Below are 23,510 nucleotides of genomic sequence, written 5' to 3' on the forward strand. Positions count from 1 at the left end.
CCAAACATGGACATCTCCTCTGAGGGGGCAGTATCTTCCAAGGGACCAACGAGCCCTGACCGGACAGATGGTCTTTTTGGCTCCCCCATCCTGAAACCCTCCTCTGTTATCCCAGTGTTTTCTCCTCCTCAGGCTATCAAGCTGTCTCCAAAGTTTCCCGACAGTCCGAATGAGGAAATTGAGGCTCACTGAGAGCAAGGGAGTCATCCACTGTCACATCACTCCCTCATCAGCACGCATCCCACTGTCCCACAGTCACTTGTCGAGTTCCCTTCCCCGCAGCTGGCTGTTGATGGGGCAGCCCTCCTTTTCTAAGGTCCCCTTTGCTGAGCATGACCACAGCCTAACCCAGTAGAGGAAGGGAGAGTAGCAGATGGGTCCAGCAAGCCCTCTGCCTGATTCTTCTCTCTCCTTTGTTCCTTTCTGCTGCTCTCTCTGGATGGTATTCTGACTCCTTGTGACCACCGGCCTTCCGCTACAGTCGAACAGATAGTGGCTGTTTACCATTCTGCCTCCAAACAGAAAGCGTGGGACCATTTCACCAAAGCCCAACGCAAGAACATCAGCGTGTGGTGCAAACAAGCTGAGGTTGGTAACTTTTCCTCTTATTTAGCCCCCACCCTGGGGACAATCTCTTTCCTTAACAGCTTATTAGAGAATTTGTATAAAGAAGCAGCTTCTGATCCTTAAAAATGCTGTCCTGTTTCCCCCCCAAAGAAACAAAAAACCCATGGCCTCCTTTTATTTCCTCAATTCTGAGTCCATTTCATTGTTAATCTGATAACTACTCAAGACGGATGTAGTGATGGACTGACTCCACGGAGTATCTGGTGAACTGTATGACGGAGTCTGGACGACGGGCATTCTTTATCCACTTGTTTTGTCTTGTGTAGATTGTTAGGCTAAATTCTCGAATGGTTGTAGATCTCATCAAGGAGGCTCTGTAGTGTTTGGGGATTTGATGTAATCAAGAGTGCTACCCAAAAACTCATCAGAGGAGCACGGGAAATCTCTCTCCCATTTTAGCCTGCCCAGGACGCCCTCGGTGACAGCGGCCAACACTTGGGTCAAACATACATCTCCCTGTTTTGAGCCTTACTTGCTATTGATGATCAGAAGCTCTTTTAACAGTATTCTTCTGGTCAAGCTACCGTATGGCTGCAAATCATGGACCATGATGTTCTCCAAAGAATCAGAATTGTGGGTACCCTAAGGGGTCAGTAGAGACACAGTGGGCATAAATAGGTTTCAGCGTGTTGCCTGGAATAACTTAAATGCAAGAAGTAACTAAAAGCTACCGGGAAATGTACAATCCCCTACTTTGAACTTGGTGGATGTCTCTCTTGTGTTCCCTGATTTATTCAGCAGGCTTTCCTCAAAAAAGGTCATAAGGCTAGGGTTTGGAAGCCCTCATTTGGAGCCCTGCCGTGGCTGTCTGCTGGCCAGTGGCATTTTGAGGATGATGGGAGCAAACTCTTCTTTAATACTTGAAGGTTTGCAAAATGCTTTTGCTACAACAACCCTCAGAGAGCAGCCACTCGAGTCTCATTGGCCCCCTTTAAATAAAGAGGAAAGTTTTTAGGCTCAGATGTAAAGGACATGTAGTAAGATAGCTAGTAAGTATCTGGATCAAAAGTTGGACATCGAGCTTCTGACTCTACATCCAGCACTCTCTTCTATACCATGTTGCATTGTGATCCTACAAAAGCCTCAGTTTCCCATTCTGTAAAGTGGGGAGATTAATCCCTGTTCTTTTTATATCCTGTGCTTACTATGAAAAATCCAAGGAGACAATATATATGAAAGGTTTTTTTTAAGTACATCATGTAGGTGCAAGGTTAGAGTATTAAGCGTTTGCCCACATGTTCCCAGGCTCCTCTCCCAGTAGCATGAATGAGCTGCACGTTCCCTCACACCTTAAAAAAGTGAAACCATTTCCTCCTGCCAGCTGCTCCAGGAGAACATTCTGGTACAGAGAGGTGGCTAGTACATTTCTACGCCATGAGGCTCTAGTTTAAACTACTTTGTAATTACATAAACTATAGCTGACCAAAAAGCCTGCCATCCAGATGTGGCATAAATGGGGAATTTCCCAAGAGAGAATCAACCAGCAATTTTCCAAAGAAGAATTGCAAAATATTAAATGGTCATATGAAAACATGCTCCAAATCACTAAAGCAAATTAACCAACTCATTTTACCTCATGCCCTACAAATTGGGCAAAGATGACTAAAAACTAGAAATGGTCAGTGTTGGAGATAGGTGGTTCAGGCACTCTAATACACTGTTGGTGGAAGTGCCGATTGGTCTAGCCATTCTGGAAACGATGTGGAATTAGGCAAGGAAAGTAACTGTACCCTTTGGGCCATTTAGCCCAAATCAAAAAAGTAAGTCAAAGACAGAAATGAAGATCCAGTATATCCCAAAATAGTGTTAGCAGGAAGTAATATTAAAGGAGAGAAAAATAAGCAGAACCAAAAGAACCTACATATGAGCACAGGAGTATAGATGGGAAAATAATTAACAGGGAGCTGAACACTACTTAAATAGAAAACTAGCAAAAATCTTCAAGAACAGATAATAAAACATCTCTCACCCCTCAGGTCACAAAAGTGGGGAACTCCCAGGGCAGAATACTGAATATATTGTTACACACAGTCACCAAGATATCATGGAAGGAACATGGGATTTGTAGTTAGGGGCCCTGGGTTCATGCCTTGACCTTCTAATAATGCCCATTGAGGAGGGCACTTGCCCTCAATCTATCATCATGTAGTTATGAGAAAAGCCCCCTCCCGTGACTCATTAAACCCCAGGAGTGAGAGTGCTTGTTATTACCATGCACAGGGCCAAAGTCAACAGACCATCCAAGTCCCGACTAATCGTTCCTTTGGGGCTCCAAACAGTTCCTCTACAGGGAATTGGCCAAGGGTTGAGCTGGGCGCTTCCCAGAACCATTTAGCTTGGTAGGAGGGGCCCTCCTTTGCAAAGTAGTCATGAAGCTAAAGGAGCGTGGTCAGTTTGAAGGGGGAAAACATGCTTCCTGGGGGGCTCCTGCAGGTCTTTAGGGCATATTTCTTTAAGGGGATAGCACAAGGAAACCCCTCCGTGGCCTTCTGTGATCAGAGGAAACAGTAAATGTCAAATTGGCTTTGCTAAGCTTCAAGCCTTGTGGGATAGATGTCAATTCTTGTCCCAAGGGGAAAGGACCGGTGAACGGGGTGGGGGGTATTGGAATCATTTGAAGAGACTGAGGTTCTTTAGCCTGGAGAAGGGAGGACATGAACTCTGACCTTCCATTATTTAGGGTTGTCATGCTTGGCCTTAGGAGATAGAAACCAGGTGGGTGTTGCAAAGAAACATATTTTGGCTAACGTGAAAAACATGGTGTTGTATTTTATGGTTATCCAAACTTCACCCGGAGACATTCTGTGACAGGACACTAGATACTTCCCAAAGTAACCCATTGAATTTGGGGAGTTTTGTCAAGTAGTTTTTCATATCAGTTGAGAAATCAGGAAAGTCTTCTCAAAGGAGGTGGCATTTGAGCTAGGCCCTAAAGACCAGGCGCTAATTTGCTTCCTGTTCATCTGTACTATCACATTAACCCTCATGCCTCAACTCTCTTCCTCCTTGAACCCATCCTCCACACATCTACCTAAGTATAGATTGGTCTGAGCTCACCATTCCTCTGCTCTCTGAATTTCATCGGCTCCCTATTGCCTCCAGGTTCGAGTGTAAACTCCTCATTCCACCTTTCAATCCCTTCTCAACCTAGATCCAGTCTCTATTTCCATTCCTCACTTCCACTCCTGCCTTTGAGCTCCAACTGCCTTATTTGCTGCTCCTCATACCTGACGCCCCATTTCCTACCTCCCTACCTTTCACAACTCGGGAATGTTCCATTTCCTTTTCTCTACCTTTTGGATTCCCTCAAAGAACTCCTCTAATTGTATCTCCCATCAAATAGAAGGCTTTTGTGGCTCCCCTCCCTGAAATCACTCGCTATATTTGCATTGACTCCCATTAAATTATGTTTTATCATCCTATGTCATTGTCACATCATGTCATGTTGTACTTAATTCCATATGTAGTATATGGATGCCCTTCTTCTCTCCCCTATATCTCACACTACTGGCTTGGTGCCTATACTCTCTGTTCATGTTGAAAACAACTACTCTCCTTGCCCCGTGCTCATCCTGCCCTTACCCTTCTCCATGTCTTTGTTCATGTTGCCTTCTACATCTGTAACAATCTATTTGCTGCCTTCCCCAGCTCTGTATCTTTTTTTTTAAACTGAGGCCACTGGGGTTAAGTGACTTGCCCAGGGTCCCACAGCCAGGCAGTGTTAAGTGTCTGAGGCCACATTTGAACTCAGGTCCTCCTGACTTCAGGGTTGCTGCTCTTACTACTCACTGCTTCACCTAGCTGCCCCCATCCCCAGCTCCATATCTTAAAGTCCTTTCCTTTAAGATAGCTTAGGTACCACGTGGGCAATTATGGGGAGGGCATTGATTAGTCCTACCATCAGTGACCAAATCTACAGTGCAGAGAGTACAGGTGCAGCTTTACAATGCCCATGTACTATGAGCTACCGTCACTTTGCTATGTACCATGCTACCATACTTGTACAAAAGGGTGCGCCCAAGCATCAAGGTTTGGCTGTATCACATAGGTCTGATTCCTAGGCATATTAAAAAACTTACGAGGAAACCTAATGCTTTAATCATCAAAGAACAGATGGTAGTGAGGGAAGTAAGGGAAGATCTCCATTAGGTAAAATAGAAAACTAGTAAACAATGGAGCTCCAGTGGATACCTTAAGCAGGAGCACAGCGAGAGCCACTCTTGATGTCTCAGCTTGATTTTGCAGCCTCGAGCTAGTGCTATGACGGCTTATCTTAAGTAGGAATAGAGTTGAGTCAGAAATTGTCTCAACTCCTCCTCCAGGTGAAAATGAGCTCTCCCTCCAGTTTCTCCTCAGCCTCTGCCCAGACTTCCATTGTTGACCCACCATCAGACATTTCTTCAGCATCTCCTACTGTATATGTATATATGTATATATACCAGGCACTGTGCTAGCTAGGTCCTGGGGGTGCCGGGACAAAGATCGAGACAGAAGAGGCGACAAGTACAGATAGAGGTATATGCAGAAAATATTAAAAAGAGGATAGCTACCCATGCCTAATAAATTTGTGCCCACATTAAATCGTAAGTTCCCCAAGGGCAAGGATGGTGTCATTTTTCACCTATGGCTCCCCAGCTAAGGTCATGGCACACAGTGAGTACAGAAACCTATTGGGGTAGGGGGATTGAAGGAGATGGGGGAATGGCCACTGCTCCCCTTGAGTCACTGACTTGAAGAACATGATAGCCGTGGTGCAATGTGTGGAAGAGACTGATGGATGTACGCCATGGGCATGTGAAGAAATGACCCCAAGTAGGAAGGAGAGAATATTATTTGCTATGCCTACTTCCTAATTGGGGTTTTTTCTTTGTATGTGCCAGCATCCCAACAAAGAAGAGATCCAGCCTTCTGGGGGGACGGTGGCCCTTGGAAGGGAGGGTTGGATGGTTAGAACGTGAAGCGTCTATCCTCAGCTCCTCCTTCTACAGAGGCCCAAAGGAGGAAAGGGAGTTGTCCAAGATCACATAAGTAATAAGTAATAGAACGAGGATCCCCTTTGACTTTCAGTCCTGTTTCAAACTGCCTCAGTATATATGTGAAATTCCCTGAGAAGACTAGAAAGATTAGAGAGAGGTTGGGGGGAAGCTGCTCCTCCTGAAAGCCAAGCTGAACAAGCAAATAGGTCTTTTTGCTCTTGAGTCATTTAAAACTTAACCCAGTCACCTGACTTGATAGACCTCTATATTCTTCCACTCAAAATAGCTTAGAAGCTAAATTTTTCTTGAGATGGAAAACCAGGAATAAGTCACTGGGTAGTCAGTTCCCCCAAGAAGAGCTTTCCAGAAAGTACATTAAGGGGAGATAGTAAGCTCCCCAATACTGGGAACATTTAAGGGGAGCTAACCCTTCAACTTGTCAGGGATATTTTAATGCGGATTTATGATTTAGTGGATATTGGTCTAGATTGTCCCTGAGGCCCCTCTGAGATTATCTGATTCTGTCGGGTCTCACACTATAGCTTGAAGCCAGCCCAACCAACCATCTGTTGATCCCAGAGAAAAGGAGCTGATAAATCTCAGCATACTTCCAAAAGTAGCTCCCTATTGCTTTGAAGATAAACTGAAGTTTTCAGTTTGTCATTTAAAGCCCTTCACAAGATCCTCTCCCTGCCCTTTGTTGTAGAGATGGAGGACTGTGGGTAGGGAACACCGCAAATAATGTCAGATTTTTTTCATTGTGGCAGTTACTTAGGCTAAACTTGTTTTTGCTCTTTTTTGTGATAAGGGATGGCTCTCTGGGGAAAGGAGGAGGATGTTGGGAAATATAGGTGATAAAAAATTTATGGATCTTTTGTTGTTATAAGTACAATGCAAAAATAATCTTGCATAGTTCGGGTCCACCCCATCTTTCTAGACTTGTTTTATATTACTTTATCGATACAATCTACATCCTAGCTAAAATTGCCTGAAATTCAGCATTCCATATCCCACCTGCTTGCTTTTACCCAGGCTATCAGCACCCTGGGCCTGCAATGGTAACGCGTTCTCACCTTCAATTCTCAGAAAATTTAGCTTCCTTCAAGGCTCAACTCAGGTGCAAATGGGAAGCCTTATCCAGTGCTCCCCAGCTCTCACTCTTCCCCTCCTCAAATTACATCTAGAATGTAAGCTTCTAGAGGGAAGGGATTGTTTCATTTTTGCCTTTGTGTGCCCAGCACCTAACACAGAACCTTGCTTATGATAGGCACTAAATAAGTATTTGTTGAATGGAATTGAAATCGAAATATCCCAGTTGCTTAAAAAAAAAATCTAGATTTATAAACTGACATTTCTAAACTTCAGATGATTCTTGTCAGCCAGACTTTAAAGTTGTCCTGAGAGCCCGATTGTTGGAAATCTTTGTCCCACCTCTTGGCTTCCCATCTTTGGGAAACCACCTAACCCCATTTGTACCAACATTTCTATAGGCTGCCAGGCTTTCCTTCCCCGAGAATGGGGCACAATGATTTATAGCCAGAGTTTGTGGTTTGCCTTGTCCAAATAATGACACCTCAGGGCTCCAATTTCTGTAGATTTTAGAAAGTCTTTCCCTGGCCCCTACCCCTTCTCCTTCCTTTCTGACCCCCTCCTCCTTCCTTTCTGACCCCCTCCTCTTGTTGCACTGCCAAGTTTCCTGTAAATGCAAAAAGTCTCAGTAAGTGAAATTGTGTTACGCATTTAGTAAAAGGTTAGCGGCTCAGAAAATCTTGTTCCTTCCTGTCGTAAAACACAAGCAACACGAATTCAGACCTGTATGTATTTTGTACAGTTGTTGTTAGCCTAATTACTATGCAGTAATGTGATTTGCCTGTCTCATGATTAATCAGAAATGTCAAGTGGTACAAAGGTTCAGCTCCTGACTCTGCCTCATGTTTACCTGGACCTCAGTTTCTTTTTCTGTCAAAGGAGAGTGTCACTCTTCAGGTTCTAGATCCTATGATCGTTTGAAAAATGACAAGGGACAAGACACTATAAAGGGGGAATCATTTCCTCTGTCTCATATTTCAGTTCCATTCCTTATCAAAGAGTTTCATGCCTCAAATTGTGCTCATTATTGTTATTGAACTTGACATTCAAACCAAGGCAACATCCAGAGCCATGTCACTAAGAGCCAATTGCTTTTAATGAAATAGTTACAGCCTTTCCCCTTCTCTCCCCACTTTAAACTCCATTTTGCGTGTTGTCTTCCTCCTCCCCATTAGAATGTAAGCTCTTTGAGGGCAGGGACCGTATTTCTTTTTGCTGTATTTCTTTATGCAACACTTAGATCCTCCCTTTTCCCTTTCCCTTCTCTCTCCCTCTCTTCCTTCCTTTCCTCCCTTTCTTCTTTCCTTCCTTCCTCCCTTGTTTCTTTCCTTTCTCCCTTAGTTTTTTCCTTCCTTCCTCCCCCTAATGTCTTGTGGTAGCTATGTGTCAGTGCATGCATACCATTTTCCAAAGCAATTTAACACCACGGCCTATCTTGGGCAGCTTTTGTCCACAAAGTCATCCTCTAGTGCGGGACTTTTTAAACTTTTTATATTCGTGACCCTTTTTTGCTCAAGAAATTTTTACATGAGAGCAAGTACGTAGGTAATAAAAATTGATCATTTACTGATAATAAATCATAAAGAAATCTATTTTATTTATTTTTGGTGAGGCAGTTGAGTTAAGTGTCTTGCCTAGGGTCACACAGGAAGTGTTAAGTGTCTGAGGCCAAATTTGAACTCGGGTCCTCCTGACTTCAACCCTGGTGCTCTATCACTAGAGTGCCATCTAGCTCCGCTCAAAAAAGTTTATTTTAAAACAATTCTTTGGTATACATATAATTTTATCATTTGCCAATGATGGAAGCAAATTTGCATACTAATGGTATAGATGTGTTTATTTTTACATAAAGAGTTATATTGTGGCAGAATAACCTTTTACTCTTGCCAAAGTATTTGCGACCCCCACATTCAGTTACGTGACCCAGTTTAAGAAGCTTTGCGCTAGTGTGTCAGAAAGCCAGGGAGGGGAATCTGAGTTCTTAAAACTTATGCCAAGAGAGCGTAAACTATTTCCCCACTAAAGCCTTTGTCATGTAATCCTTTATTCCTGATATCCCATGAAAGAAAGAAAAAGATAAAACAGTTCTCAGAAAAGGGTTCAGAGGACGCTAAGTATCTTGAGGAAAAGCGTCCGCTATGTAAATCTCTCATAGTAGGTCTGTCCAACATGCTAGAAGCCTTTCCTCATGATGGTGGGCTCATACATTTAGAGCTAGAAGGTACTTTACAGACCACTGAATTCAGAGCCCTTGATTTTACCGATGAGGAAACTGAGGCTCAGAGAGAGCCAGCTTGTAAATGTCCAAGACAAGATCTAAAACAGGTGGCAGAAAAAGTGTCTGGTATGGCAAGCCCTATGAAGCAGGATAGTATTTTTAAGACTAACAGTAATAATAATAAGGGAAATAGAGTGCTTTCTGCTCTGTAAAAAGCTTTATTAGATTATATGGTCTCAGCTGAGCCTCACAAACAACCGTGGGAGCAAGCATTGTAGCTATTAGAAGCCCCATTTTCCAGATGAGGAAATTGAGGCTTAGGGAGGTGAATTGAATCGTTTCTGAACACGTGGCCAGGAAATATCAGAGGTCGGAGTGTTGAGGTCAAACCCAGCCCGGCCAATTTCAGGCACAGATGAGAAAAGGAATACTGCTAGGAAGTGTGTCTGCAATTTGCATAGGAAGAGGAGATGGCATGGATTGGGTTTGGGAAACGCAGTGCATTTGAAGTGCTTCAAGCTGAAACAAGGACCCATAGTTTTACATCAATATTCCACTGGTGATGTTCTATGCCTTCAAATTATGAAATAGCAGCATCTAGTTGCAGGTCACCCAAAGGACAACAGAGAGGCCCACGCTGAACATAAGTAGATAGCAGCACATTACCAATGAAGGGTGGCCCAGGAGAAGCGGCTTTAAGAGCCATCAGCAAAGAAATGCACGGCTGAAAAAGGAGGCGGACTGGTTATACAGAAAGATGCAGATATGATAACCGAGGGTAGACTTGGAAGTTTGTGTAGTCTTTAGGCTGAGAGACGCCATTTTGGAGTCTTACTTTTTATGAGAGGTGGCACGGCACTGTGAACAGGCACTGAATTTAAAGTAGAGAAGACCTGGCCTGTTTTTTTAGGTCTTGTCTCAGACATATACGAGCTGGCTTTCTCTGAGCCTCCGTTTCCTCCTAGGTAAAATCAAGGACTCTGAACTTAGCTGCTTAAGGAATGAAGAACTTTCTTGTACCCTTCAGGACAAGGCTCTCTGGGCTTGATCTATGGGCTTCTGTGAATGGCCAGACTGCTTTCTTTAGCAAGATACCTTGAGGCCTGTGGTGGCCTCTGACAGATAGCCCATAGTCTTGACCTGGTATTGGGCATTTAAGGAAGACAGACGAGGACCAAGAGTCACAGCCTTTTTGTCACTAAACGATTGGACTGGTGAGGAGACGGGGCCCGAGCTCTGCCCCATTTCCCGAAGGGCTAGGGGAGCCAGCCACTTAACACTCTGCCCCCATATCTTTAGCAGCAAAGTGGAACCAACCTGTAATATTCATTTGGAAAGGACTTGGAAACATTGAGTGAAGTATCCCAAGTAGGAATGAGTTGCCCATCTAGCTAAGGATGATTTGTTGAGGTTGGTCTGGTTTGGGTTTTTTTCTTTGTACAAGAATTGCCCAGTTGTATGGAAAAGGCCTCCAGGTAAGCTGCCTCTCCTGCTCCTAAAGAGATGATTCTTTCTCCAGCAGCTGGTATCTGGATGCCAACTATCCACAGGGCATGTCTTTGTAGTGAAAGACTATCGGCCTGCCCAGGGAGGCTTCCTGAGGAGGACCGTGCTCCACTCATCTAAGGTGTTCTGTGCTTCAGTTGTCTGAAGAATCTAGCTCTGCTTTCCCCAATAAATAGACATTGCATTGAATTGCCTTAAAAGAGAGGTAGTATATCCATCACCTTGAGCAAGTCTTTTCAACTTGGTGCCCAGTAGCTAGTACATAAGTTAGGCAGCCATGACAACCACATATTTTTCTTTTTTCTTTTTTTTGGCTTTTATTAGCGCTTATATGTTTATATAGCTATTTTTTCATAATTATAACTTTTTATTGACAGAACCCATGCCCGGGTAATTTTTTACAATATTATCCCTTGCACTCACTTCTGTTCCGACTTTTTCCTTCCTTCCCTCCACCCCCTCCCCCAGATAGCAAGCAGTTCTATATATGTTAAATCATATATTTTTCTTGATGAATATTCCCCATTTGCCACCATCGGACCTCATTATAAATACCCTGCTACTAACAGATTTTAGTTGATCCCGAAAAGCCAGCCTCCTGAGATAAGACTGGATGTTTAAAAATGAGCCCTTCCTCTGTAATTTTTTTCTGCAGAGGTTTGAAGGAGATCCAGCAAATGCCTCTCTCGACACAGTCCTTATAGACTTTATTTTTCTCAAATAAGCTGTTTGGTTTTCATTACTGGACCGTCCTACATTAGTTCCAATTTCCTTATTCTCAACTCTTAAGTCATATTATTGTTCAGTCATTTCAGTTGTGTCCAACTCTTTGTGATCCCATTTGGGGTTTTTCTTGGCAGAGATACTGGAATGGTTCACCATTTCCTTCTCATTTTACAGATGAGGAAACTGAGGTAACTGGGTTAAATGATTTGCCCAGAGTGATACAGCTAAAAAGTGGCTGAGATCAGATTGAACTCTGGAAGAGGAGTCTTCTGATTTCAGGACTGGTACTCTATCCACTGCTGTGCCACCTAGCTGTCTTACCATTCGTGATGCTCCAAAATAAAAGCTCATTTCCCCCTGCAACACTTAAGTCTGAAATAACTTGTACAGAAATCCAGGCATCTTTGCTGAAAAGGTTTAATGTGGCAGGATGCCAGCCCGGAAACTCTTGGACCTCATGGATACCTGGGGCCTTGTGGCTGAGAGAAGAGGGGAGGGACTAAGTGGGGAGGCTTGTGGACATGACAAGATCCCCGAATCCTAGCAGAAACCATTTGCAGGCAACTTGAAGCAAGTTTGTTGCTGGTTTCTGGTTTGCCTGCTTGTGCCTGGTTCCAATGCCATTTGCTGATCTAGGAGGTCTCTTTGGCCGTCAGATGACACATCAAGGCTTCTCCTACTGTGTGTTTGGTATCAATTCTCTGTCCCCTGCTTGCCATGTTCCAGGATTTCAGCACCTTAAAAGTATGCCCTTTGAACTTTAGGAAATCCGAAACATTCATAACGATGAATTGATGGGAATCAGGAGAGAGGAGGAGATGGAAATGTCCGATGATGAAATTGAAGATCCCAATGAAACAAAAGACAATGAAGATACAGGTAAGCCCATTCTGCTCCTGTCTTTACGGCAAAGGTCGATTTTTCTAGATAAAGTTCCCATGTGTTCTCTTTGTCCCCATTTCCCATTATGATGAATACTTGAGAAGTAGTTTTCCCAGAATCTTGGGAAATTTGGTAAGCATACTCTTCATCCGGGTTGAGTTTTCCAGATTCTGTCACCAGATACACCATTGAGAGAATATATCCAGAAACTGGAATTGTTTGATCACTATTTAAAATCCAGTAGAGGGTGAGGGAGTTTGAAGGAAGGTGAGATGGGGGAGCTCATCTAGGTTTTACTTGATCTACACTCTCCACACCTGTGAAATTCTTGTCTTTCTCTTTCCACAAACCCTCCATAATCTACCTGGGTGTGCTGAAACATCAAAAATATCACTGGGCAGTCCCGATGTCCATCTGTTAGCCCTCCCTCTCACTACGTGATTCTCCCACCTCCTTTTCCAACCCAACACATCCATTACATCCTTTACACCCTTCATTTGCATGCGTATTATTTCTTGTACCATGCCGCGGTCCACTTCCCATCCCACTCAGCTCCTCACTGTACCTTGGATCAGCTGTACTTGTGATTCTTCCAGTTTATGGTCTCCCATGCTCCACAACCATATGGTATCACTAGGAACCGTAGTATCAGCAGCTTCACAGTGGGGTTCCACACCATTAGGTAGAGTTAGGTTATTAAGGACTTCATAAAACCATGCTGGTCAGGGACATGTTGAGTGGGACATATTTCCCTCTGTTGGCATTGGAAGCTACATAATTACTGATGTGATGATAATGCCGTACAACCAGAAACTCCTAAGAAAGGAAAGCGAGCAGGTAACCCAGACTTCTTTCTGGGCAGCAGCTGGTAAGACTGCCTCTTGGCTTTTGTTGTAATTCCAAGCTCTGCTAGACTCCTGTAGGACATACTTTACCTAAGTAGAGCCCTTTGTCATCTTCAGGAACGTTAGCTTTCATTGAGCAGGTAAATAATTACTATAAATGCATGTAGTGAAGATAAACAGAGGACAGGGAATTTAATCATGAAGCCATTGGACTCATTTAACTGCTTGGCAGTGGCAGCTTAGAGCCTATTATTCCTGGCGTGAAGGCTGGTCTCCACCCCAGTATCTGCACTATGTAGAGAGCGTATATCTAGTGTTAACCATGTTATAAATGTGCCTCAGTGTCCGGGCACCCACTTGATCGACTGCCAAGTTTGAGAAGTTACTGACGAAAGAAAGGGATGTCTGTAGGCTTCAGATTGAATGCACTTACTGGGGTAGAGCATGACATCTCGCTTCTCTGTCTTTCTGGAACTAAAAGCTGCATTGGCCCCTGCGTAGGGCCTTATTTGTTTAGAGACTGGGAAGTCCCTGACAGATCATCTTCAAGCTATTTTCTTTCCCGCTCCACACACAGAGATACTGCTTTGTCAAATAAAGCTATCCACAATAGACTTAATGGAGCTTACCAAATAGCTATTCTCTCAGAAGGTTTCAATTCATTTTAATTCAAAGACTTTTGTGTGTTTTTCTTCCCCCTGATCAGATCTAATTTTGTTGTCTTGCTTCTATTGTATGCAACTGTCGAAATCCCGTGCACCCTGAATTTGGTATGAGAGGGGGGCTTCCATTTACTGCTAAAGTCATTGCCTGTTACATAGAAGAACTCAGTTCTAAAAAGGGTTAATTGACAATTTAGGAAAGGGCTTCTTTTATTTTCATAAACCCTGGCTCAAAAGTCCAGAAATCTAGAGCATGAGCCTTCTCAGAGCCCTGGGTTGGCCCCAACGTGGGCCATATGGGATGTGAAGGATGCTCTCTGGAAGAGAAGGCTGCCCCATACCTAGTCAGCCTGCTGATTCATATTCAGGTGTGGGTTAGACTCAATGGCCCTGAGGTCCCTTCCAACACTGATATTCTGTGATTCTATGATTGAAGAGGGCCCATGCATCGAAGCCAATTGTATCGGGGCAAAACTCATTCTGGTTTCGGCAGTGATGGAAATTCCATAGACTCAGTGAATATCGGCACAGCTTGGCATGCCATTCCCCTTCAGCAGTGATTTGCTGCCCTCCTTTCTCAGACCTGTGCTCCCACATGGCCTTAGCCAAATTCATAATAGAATTGCAGATTCTCAGTGTTGGAAGGCACTTCAGAGGCTGTGCTCCTTCAGTGACCTCCTTTCACAAACAGCCCCATTTTCTCTATTTGGGACCCAGCCCAATCAATGAACTAAATTTCTGTTCCAAGTCAAGGGGGATGAAGAAGAGCCTTGGATTGTTCATGGCATCTGTGAATCTCCCAACTAGAAGGCCGTTAGAAACCCCGTGGGCCTTCTCAGCCCCGCTCCAGCTTCTCTGACAAATGGGCAGCCAGACTGTGTTTGACAACTTCCATGAGGGCAAATCCGGCCCATCTGGAGGCAGCCCAGGATCTTGTGATGGGAAGTTTTTCTTTGTCCCAAGCCCAGCTAGGCCTCCCCACGACTCTCCCTCCTGGAGCTGAGTGGAACGAGTGCAGTCTCTCTTCCATATGACAGATCTTCAGGTACTTAGAGACTACATGAGTTGCTAAGTCTTCTCTTCCCCAGATAAAACATGCCCAATTCTTCCAATCAATCATATGGCAAGATCTTAAGGCCCTACACCACCGTGGATGCTCTGCAGCTTATGGAGCATCCCTTCTAAAATGTGCTACCCAAAACAGAAGGTACTACTCAGGATGTGATCTAATCACCTCCTATATACCTCCCTAGCCCTGAACACCATTGCTATCCTAACAAAGCCTAACACTGCATTAGCTCTCATGGATGCTATATAATATTATTGACTCATACTCCTAAAATCCCCCCAGATGTTTTTTCAGGCAAACTTTTCTAACCCTGACTTTCCCATCTTGTGTTTATGAAGTTGATTTTTTGAATCCCAGCTTAGTTATGTGACCATGGGTTGGTCTACAAAATATAAAAGCTCCTTGAAGGCAGGAACCGCTTTGATTTTTAAATTTGTGTCAGCAGTGCTTAGCATAGTGTTTGACAGACACATGGTAAACACTAAATAAATGCTTGTTGATGCACTGATGAGCTCAGTTTCCTCATCTGTAAATGGAGAATGTTGAACTAGATGGCCCTGAGGTTCTTTCCACTTCTAAATTTAGGATCTTGTGTGTGACCTTCAGTAATTCATTTCCCCTCCCTGGACCTCAGTTTCCTAAGTTGTTATAATTCACATTCTCTGGCACTTTTAAGGTTTCCAAGGTCCTTTTTTCAAAACCCACTTCTCGGGCACATTGTATGCCACCCCATTTTCTGAATAAGGAAGTTGAAGCTCAGAAGGGCATCTCTTAAGAGTCAGGTTCACTTAGCTAGACAGGGTTCCAACCAGAATTCTCATCCAGGGCCTCAGACTTCCTATCTGGCCTTCTTTTCCTACCACCTTAGCACCTCTTGTCTTCTATAGCCTGGTGATACTTGTTTACCTTTTGGTTCTCACATTTTGAAGATTACCATCAAAATGTGTTTGCTTTATGCTTCAGCAAGAGAAACTAAGGCACTGACTTGTATTTAAATCCTGAAATCTGATTCAGTTCTTTATCATGACTCTGATGAATTTCTGTCTTTCACATCTAAGGGACATCAGCCAAACATTTCTCTCTGCCTTGAAAACAGTCAAGAAGAGCCACTGAGAACTAAGAGCTAATGATGGCAGTTAGTCAACTGTTTCTCTGCTCAGTGCTCTATAGGACCCAATCGGTATATTATATTAAAGGGTGATATTCCACTTCCCGATGTCCTGCCAATGTAGCAAAGGCTCCAACTTCAGAAAAGGACCTAATTAAGATTATAATGGAAAGTGAAGATTTGGTGTCCTCTTTAAAATGACAGGAGAGTGGCAAATGAATGTTTTAGGTAAAAGCCCCCTAGTAGTGTCTATGGTAGTTTCTGTTTTCTTTTTGTAGGCAATTCTAAACCAAATAACTTATTCCCAGCTCCCATTTGATTAAGGCATCAGACATCTCCCATGGGATGCATCCTCTTCTCATTTTCTCAGAAGGAAAAATATTTTCCTATTTTAAGCGGCAAATAAGCCTTTAGCAGTTTCCCACCCCCACCCAAAAAGATCTTGCCCTTAGTGGCAATAAAATATCTCAGAAATAACAACAGACTCAAGAGTCAGAAAATCTGAATTCATGTCCCTCCTCTGCCACTGACCATTATGACTTTTGGCAAGTCACTCCATCACTTTGAGCCTCATTGTCCCTATTTGTCAAATGGAAGTGATTTTTTTTTGCATTCTCAGCCTTCCTGGTTGATTGGGAAGCAATTATTTTATAAACCCTAATGAATAAAAGGTATGTGTGTTTATCCACAGTGTGTAGAACATGAACATAACTGCCAACTAGAATACAAGAAAAGAAAAAGGGGAAGAATATAAGATAGAGGAAAGAATACTGGATATGGAGTCAGGCTAAACATCTTTAGCTTTCCTATTCCTATCTATCATCAGTTTTTCTATCTACCAAATTAGGTGATCTCTAAGGATCCTTTTATTTAGTATTGACTACTCTGACCTACCAAAGGCCTGCCATGCCCATTCCGTCTCTGTGCCCCCTTTTTCTCCACTCCCCACCCCAAAAAGTGAACTTTGTCTCTCTATATGGTCTAACCAACTTTTGTTAAGCTGTCCTGACTAATGGTTCTGTTTGCTGCTGTCCTTGGTCCTGAACTGGCAGATGGCCAGATCTGTTTATCAAGTAGTCAATTTCCTTTTCTCTGTAGAATGCCTAGCCAAAGGCTTCCCCTTCCTTTTTTTCCCCACCTAGTTTGAGCCACATGTTTGTTAAATCTCAGAAAGCCACCTGATGAGCAGTTGGGAGAGAAGACAAGGATGAATTTGACTCAGACTCCTATGGAGCTAAGACTTGCCATATTAAAAGAGTTCTTGCTCACAGTCAGAAAGTCTATGCGATTACAGCAACAATTAAAGTCAGTAATAAAACCAAACATCAAAATGAATGTGCGCCATGCCAAAGGCCTTCTCTACTTGAAAAAACCTTGAAAAAACGTACAAAGCAACCACTAAAATGGGAAGTTTAAAAGCACTTTTCACAAGGACTAATTGTATAGCCATTTAGAGAGAGCAATACTGACATCATCTTTCCTGTAATCCTCGGTCTGACTGCCCCATTGACTTAGCCTGCCACAGACTATCCTCTGTGCCTAGAATCCTGTGAACACAGATTCCATCTAATCTAATTCTTTAATTTGATCAAATTTGAAAACCAAAATCTAGCCAGGGGAAATACTTTTCCCAAGGGCATATGGCTAAAGTAGCAGAGCTGAGGTAGAAACTGTCTCAACATTACTGGAAGATTTCATCATCATAATTAGCATTTCTCTAGTACTTTAAAGTTTGCAAAGCATTTTATATATGTTAATTCATTTATGAGGCTCAGAACAATTCTGTGAAGTAGATGCTATTATTTTCCTCCTTTTCCAGATAGGGAAACCGAATCACCAAGGTTTGATGACTTATCCAGAGTGACAGAATTAGTGAGTGTTAGAGATGGGATTTGAACCTGGGTCTTCTAAGCTCCGAGTCCTGTGCTCTGTCCACCGTGCCAGCTAGCTGCTTGTTCCTAAACCTGTTCCTCGTGAAAAGACTCTGTCACACCATAGCCATATCCCAACCAAGGGAACTTGAGTAAATGATCTGAATTGATGAGCCTATTGGCCTGCCATCGTGAAACTTCACTCAGCTTACCCCTCGGACATAGCAGGAAATCTGCAGCAGCTCATTTTTCTAGGAGTGCCTTTGTACTTTAGTCTTTCGGGTTGGATTTTTTTCTCCCTCAATAATAGAGATGGTGCTGAGCTTGCCCTCAAGTATTTCTATTCTAATGCAGAATAGAATTCTCTATAGGACTCCTTCCTACTGTAACTCTCCCCCCCCCCAACTTATTCAGTTTCTCTTAGCCCTTTTGCTTACATGTCTTCTTTGCACTTATCACCTTCCTCATGTCATAGTTATTTGTCACTGAACCAGAGTTAGAAAGAATCTCTGGGGTTACCTGGGCAAGCTCCTTCATCTTGTATATGAAATCTCTAAAACTCAGCAAGTTGAGGTGACTTCCCCAACAAGTAAAGACTGAGAGGTGAAACTTGAACACTAGGCCTTCTGTGACAAGGCTCTCTTTGTGTTCCTAGTATCAAGTACAGGGTTCTTTTTTCAGCAGTTGTTTAATAAACAATAATGGCTTTATATTGAAGACAGTGAACATCTCTCATGATGTTCATCATATGATGAAAACACACTCGGTCCAGTGTTCTTTAAGAAATAATCCACAAAACTTGGCTCTATTCCTATCCCCTTTGCCTCCCCTGCATCCCATATACTTTCCAAAGGCCAAAATATGTCACAGTTTTTGAGAGGGAACCAGTTGGGGTTAAGTGACTTGCTCAGAGTCACATAGCTAGTAAATATCTGAACTCAGGCATTCCTGATTCCAGGACAGGTGGTTTATCTACTGTGCCACCTAGCTGCCCCCCAAATATGTCATACTTTCGAAGTGAAACCACTTTCCCTTTCATAGATAGGTTTTCCTCTGACTCTAGAGCATTAAAGTTAGGGGGGAAAACTCTTGGGGATAATCTAGATCCACCCCCTTATTTGACACATAGGAAAACTGAGTCTTAAGAAGAGAAAGAGATTTGTGATATAATATAGTGATAGAGCTAGGACTTGAACCCAATTTTCCTGACTGCACCCAACACCCCCCTCAGTGTAGTTCTCTCTACCCACTGCCTACCAACAAAGCAAATCTGACTCTAACTCAGTGTTTTGAATTAATTAAACCAGAGAGTAGTATACAGGACCATATTGCTGGTAGCTATTACCAAAGAATATAGCTTCTAGTGTTCACCCAGCTGTAGGAAAAGATCATCCTGTGGGTAGGGAGCCCAGCACAGCAGTGTATTTGTGGGCACAGGTGAATTTTTCAATATCTGAAAGCCAAAAACTCCATTTGAGAAGTTTCAATCTGAGGATTAGCCTGTTAAAGGTATTAAGCAGCATTGCTAAGTCACTTGCCCCTATTGCCATTCATCATATGAATGAAAACATATTTGTAATTGTATTCCTTTTTGGAAGGCGAACAGGACACATGGCACAGAAATGAGGCGCACTGGGTATAGGACTGAATCCTAATGTGCAGCAGAGAGGGGATTGGACCTGGGTCCCACCTTCACCATTAATTTAATTCCATTCATTAAGAATCAGGAGCTGGCCTACGTATTGGCAATACAAAGCCATGTGACCTTTCTGAGCCTCAGCTTCCTCCTACAGCAAATGAAAGGGTTGGATTCAATGATATCTATGGTCCCCTAACATTCTCCCACTATCCTCTTCCTTTCCATTGATTTGGAGTAGCGTGGCATGGTAGAATTTGGAGCAGGTCTTCATTCAAGTCCTGTCTTTGTCATTAGCTTTGTGACCCCGAGGATGAGCCCCTTCTTTCTCTGGGTTTATCCTCTGTAAGATGGAGAGGAGGCAGCCATCTCTGATCCTTGCCATCCTTAAAAATGCCATGGTGGTATATAACACAAAATGCAATGTAGCCATGTTAGCTTGGAAATGCCACATTCAGTTTCTGATGAGAATATGTCGAGCTTTTTCTGTCACAGCCCCATATCCTCTTCTGAAATGGATGGATAGATGGATAATAGGTGAATAGATAGACTGCTAGGTAGATAGATGTATAAGTATAGGTAACATACATATACATGTGATGTACACATATAATACTTCATTTCTCTGTGGTGTTGTTTAATCGTGTCTGACTCCAAGAACCAGCCTTTTCATGGGGTTTTATTGACAAAGATACTGGGTTGGTTTGCCATTTTCTTCTCCAGTGTCAAACGGATGAATGACTTGCCCAATGACTGAGAACAGGAACTCATCTTCCTGACTCTGGGCCAAGTATTCATTCTTTCCCCTGAACCACATAGTTTGCCCCCTCTGTTTCTCTATTACCTTAAAAATGAGCCAAACACTTTTTTCACCATTACCCTGCAAGAGAGGTAGTTTACTTGTTTAATTGGACTATAAGCTGCTTAAGGACAGGGAGTGTTTATTTGTCTTGATATGCCCAGAACTTAGCACAGAGTAGGCACTTTTAAAAAGTGTCTAAAATTATTATTGTCTCCATTTTAACAGATGAGGAAACTGAGACTCAGAGAAGTTAAAAATAACTTTTTTTTTACATAGAAACCATGCTCATTGATTATGTGTTCTCATGGTCATCTCTGACCCAAGAGATTTTTTAAGTCCTGGTCCCATTTAGCAGAGCCAGGTTTCTGTGGTTCTGAATTGGCCTAGCCCAGCTCAGCTGCCTCCTCTGAACTTGCCATCCATGTGTTTCAGCCTTAGTGTCTCAGGCTGAGGCACTGAAGGAAGAAAATGATAGCCTGCGTTGGCAGCTTGATGCCTACCGAAATGAAGTGGAATTGCTAAAACAGGAACAAGGCAAAATGACCCGGGATGACGATACAAGCAAGGAGCAGCAGATGAAACTGCTTCAACAGGCTCTGCAAGGGATGCAACAGGTGAGCGAGTGAGGGACATCCTTGGTCCCAAGGGGGCTCAGCTTTGGGAAGGCTGGCACCGAGGTGCAACCCCTGAAGTCACGCCGACTTCTCCCTCCCCATCTGCCGTTAGAGCACCCTTCCAGTGCTAAGTCCTACATGCTGGTAGCAAGGAAGGGCAGGTGTTGTTAGCCACATTTTCTCAATTGGGAAACTGAGACACAGAGAAGGGAAGTGATTCATCAGCATCACAGCTAGAATTAGAACCCAAGGCTTCTGCTTCCCAGCCCAATGAGAGCTCTTTCCCTCCCACACCACTGCCTGAAATCAACTGGAAAAGGCCTGGATAATCCTCCTTGATGAAAAGCAAAGAGGATAGAGGGTCGGCATCAGATTCTGGAAGCCCTGGGTTTAAGTTCTGCCTTTAGCATGTACTGAGGCTTGTCACCTCAACTCCTCAGTGCCCCATGTTGGGACAAAGCCCAATGAAGTATCCAGAGCTCTGGACTTGGAGTCAGGGGACCTGAATTTGAATCTTGGCAAGACACTTTTATCTCCCTGTGCCTCAGTGGAGCCATCAGGCAATGATTTGGGGGGAGTATTGAAATTCATAAAGATCATCTACTAAGTGCAATCTATACTAGTGGAAGGAATAGCCCACTGATGAAATTCTCAAGGGAGAGGGGTGAGTCAAATACAGTTGGTACATAAATTTGGCTGGGATTTTACAGTTTACCAAACGTTTTCATCCCAACCGCTCTGTGATATGCCATTTTACCGATGAAGAAACTGAAGGCCAGAGGAGGGGAAATGATTTGGTCATAGTCATAAGGTAGTAAGAAGCAGAACCAGGGTTCCAATTCAGGTCTTCTGGCTCCAAGTCTTGTGTTCTTTGTTTCCACTGAGCCCCAGCCCTGAGGGAACTCGATCTAGAACTTGGCTAGGAAAAGCTATTAGAAGCAGAATTCCTGCCCACCTGCAATTTAAGTGAGAAGCCAGAAGGTGTAGGCCTGTGAGCAGAGCAAATAGAGACTCATGACTTCTAGGCCTGTTTCAGGAGTAAATTAATAGATCTCCCTTTAGAGGGGGGAGAAGAGTTGGGTCTGAGGCCTGACCTCCATGGCTCATGACCACTAGGAGAGTGTCTTCCTCTCTTTAAACCCTCATTTCCCCCCTCTATAACATGAGAAGGCTACACCGGAGGGCTTCTAAAGGTTCTTCTATGCTTCTGGGTTCCTCCTCTGGAAAATCAGACTTTCCAAGATAGATAGGTGAAAAAAGTGCTTTGTAAATTCTCCCGGAGCTTTTCACTCTTCATCCACAAAATGGCATCAGTTTCCCCTTCCTATTGTTCAGGGTCTTTATGAGGAAAGGGGAGATTTAACTTTAAATCTCTAGAGAGGGCATGAGTGACTATTATTATTAAAGGTGAACCACCTGAACAAAAAGGGATGAGGGACATGGGAAAGAACTTGACATTACAAACATTGCCACCCTGCCATCATTATATCTGCTGTAGACCAAGGAGGGCACAGAACAGACCACATTATACATCTAAGCTTGGCCAACAGCACCCCCCCTCGAGAAGTTGGGACCTAGTTCCTCATCCCTTTTTATCTGTTCTTTCTTCAGCACCTTCTCAAACTTCAAGATGAATATAAGAGAAAGGAAACTGAATTTGACAAAGTCAAGGATGAAAAAGTACAGCTGGAAAAATTACTGGACAATTTCCAGGAACAGGTATGATGGACAGAGCCTGGCACTTGCCTCCCACAGTTTTGGCTGCAAGAACAGAGGGGGTGTGGGGGGACCCTAACTCTGCCAGTTGGGAGCCCATCAAGTAGATATAGCTCACAAGTCAGGAAGGAGTACCCTCACATTTGGGCCCCTTCAGCCTCCTCCATCCCTGGAGCCCCTCACTCCTTGTGGTCGATCAGTTATTTGATCAGAGAGGCAGCGTGGTGTGGTAGATTTTGAATCTGAGACCCAAAGTTAAGTCCTGGTCTTGTGTTAACTGGAGCAAGTCACTTCCCCTCTTTCCTCTTGATCTCAGTCTTTCTCAGTAAAGTTTGAGTGACTACCTCAGAACTCCTATTATTCTAATGCCTTAACAAGATTATATCCAAGATCCTATTCAGCTTTAAATCCAATAATCCCATGATCTTGGGATTAGTCTGTCTGCACTCCCAACTGACAGGGTGGTTTGGAAAGCTAAAAATGCCTTTGGACATCTGTACAATTGATGGCATTTTAAATTACACATCTTATTAACGGGGAGACTGAAGCCCAATTAGGTCTTGGCTGTTTCTTTGGTGACGCACCCTCTAGCGTAAATGGTGCTTAGCTGCAGAGAAGGACAGGGTGCTATGTTGAAGCAGGAGAATGGGAGTGTTACAGAGGGCCCCGTCCTGTAGCACTTACATTAGTCACGGATGCTTTTTTAATCCAAACCAGATCATGCAGCTCTTTGTACACATACACTGGGCTTTGCTTTGACATTTCTCTGTGGAGAGGAACTGAGGTGTAGACTGTAGATGGGGACCATCAACTGGAAACATGGAGTGTGAGGGGGAGACCTGGAAATGGAGAATTTTGATCATAGGGAGTGTGAAGGAGCTGCCATTCCCCCGAGAGCAGCTGACGGAGCAACGGGTTGATTGAAGCCCCCTTCCCCCACATTGGGGGCCTCTCTATTAAGGCACATCATGTCTGCTGATGAGCATCATTTGGTTAGGCTCCTAGTTTTACCATTCTTCTCGAATACTCAACCGGAGCTAGCCTCTGTGGCAGCCCAGGAGCAAAAATGGAGCTCCAGGCCACTGTCTTCAGAGAGGAAAGAGGAGGAGGACAGACTTACTTACACGGCCAAAATCAGTAGTCCCCAAGCTGTACCAGAGCCT

At 43.6% G+C, this 23,510-nt stretch overlaps 1 protein-coding gene across 8 annotated transcripts in view; it reads left to right on the forward strand.

Moving 5' to 3' along the window:
- ENOX2 (ecto-NOX disulfide-thiol exchanger 2) overlaps positions 1-23,510 on the forward strand; it is a 305,006-nt gene that overhangs the window by 266,576 nt on the left and 14,920 nt on the right. For all 8 annotated transcript variants that reach the window (XM_051969238.1, XM_051969240.1, XM_051969239.1 and 5 more), the window contains 4 exons: positions 482-588; positions 11,907-12,021; positions 20,450-20,631; positions 22,243-22,350. In XM_051969238.1, the coding sequence (XP_051825198.1) occupies positions 482-588; positions 11,907-12,021; positions 20,450-20,631; positions 22,243-22,350 (512 nt within the window). The remainder of the gene's footprint in view (positions 1-481; positions 589-11,906; positions 12,022-20,449; positions 20,632-22,242; positions 22,351-23,510) is intronic.

The sequence above is a fragment of the Antechinus flavipes genome, chromosome X (genome assembly GCF_016432865.1).
Source record: "Antechinus flavipes isolate AdamAnt ecotype Samford, QLD, Australia chromosome X, AdamAnt_v2, whole genome shotgun sequence".
Lineage (NCBI taxonomy): Eukaryota > Metazoa > Chordata > Mammalia > Dasyuromorphia > Dasyuridae > Antechinus > Antechinus flavipes.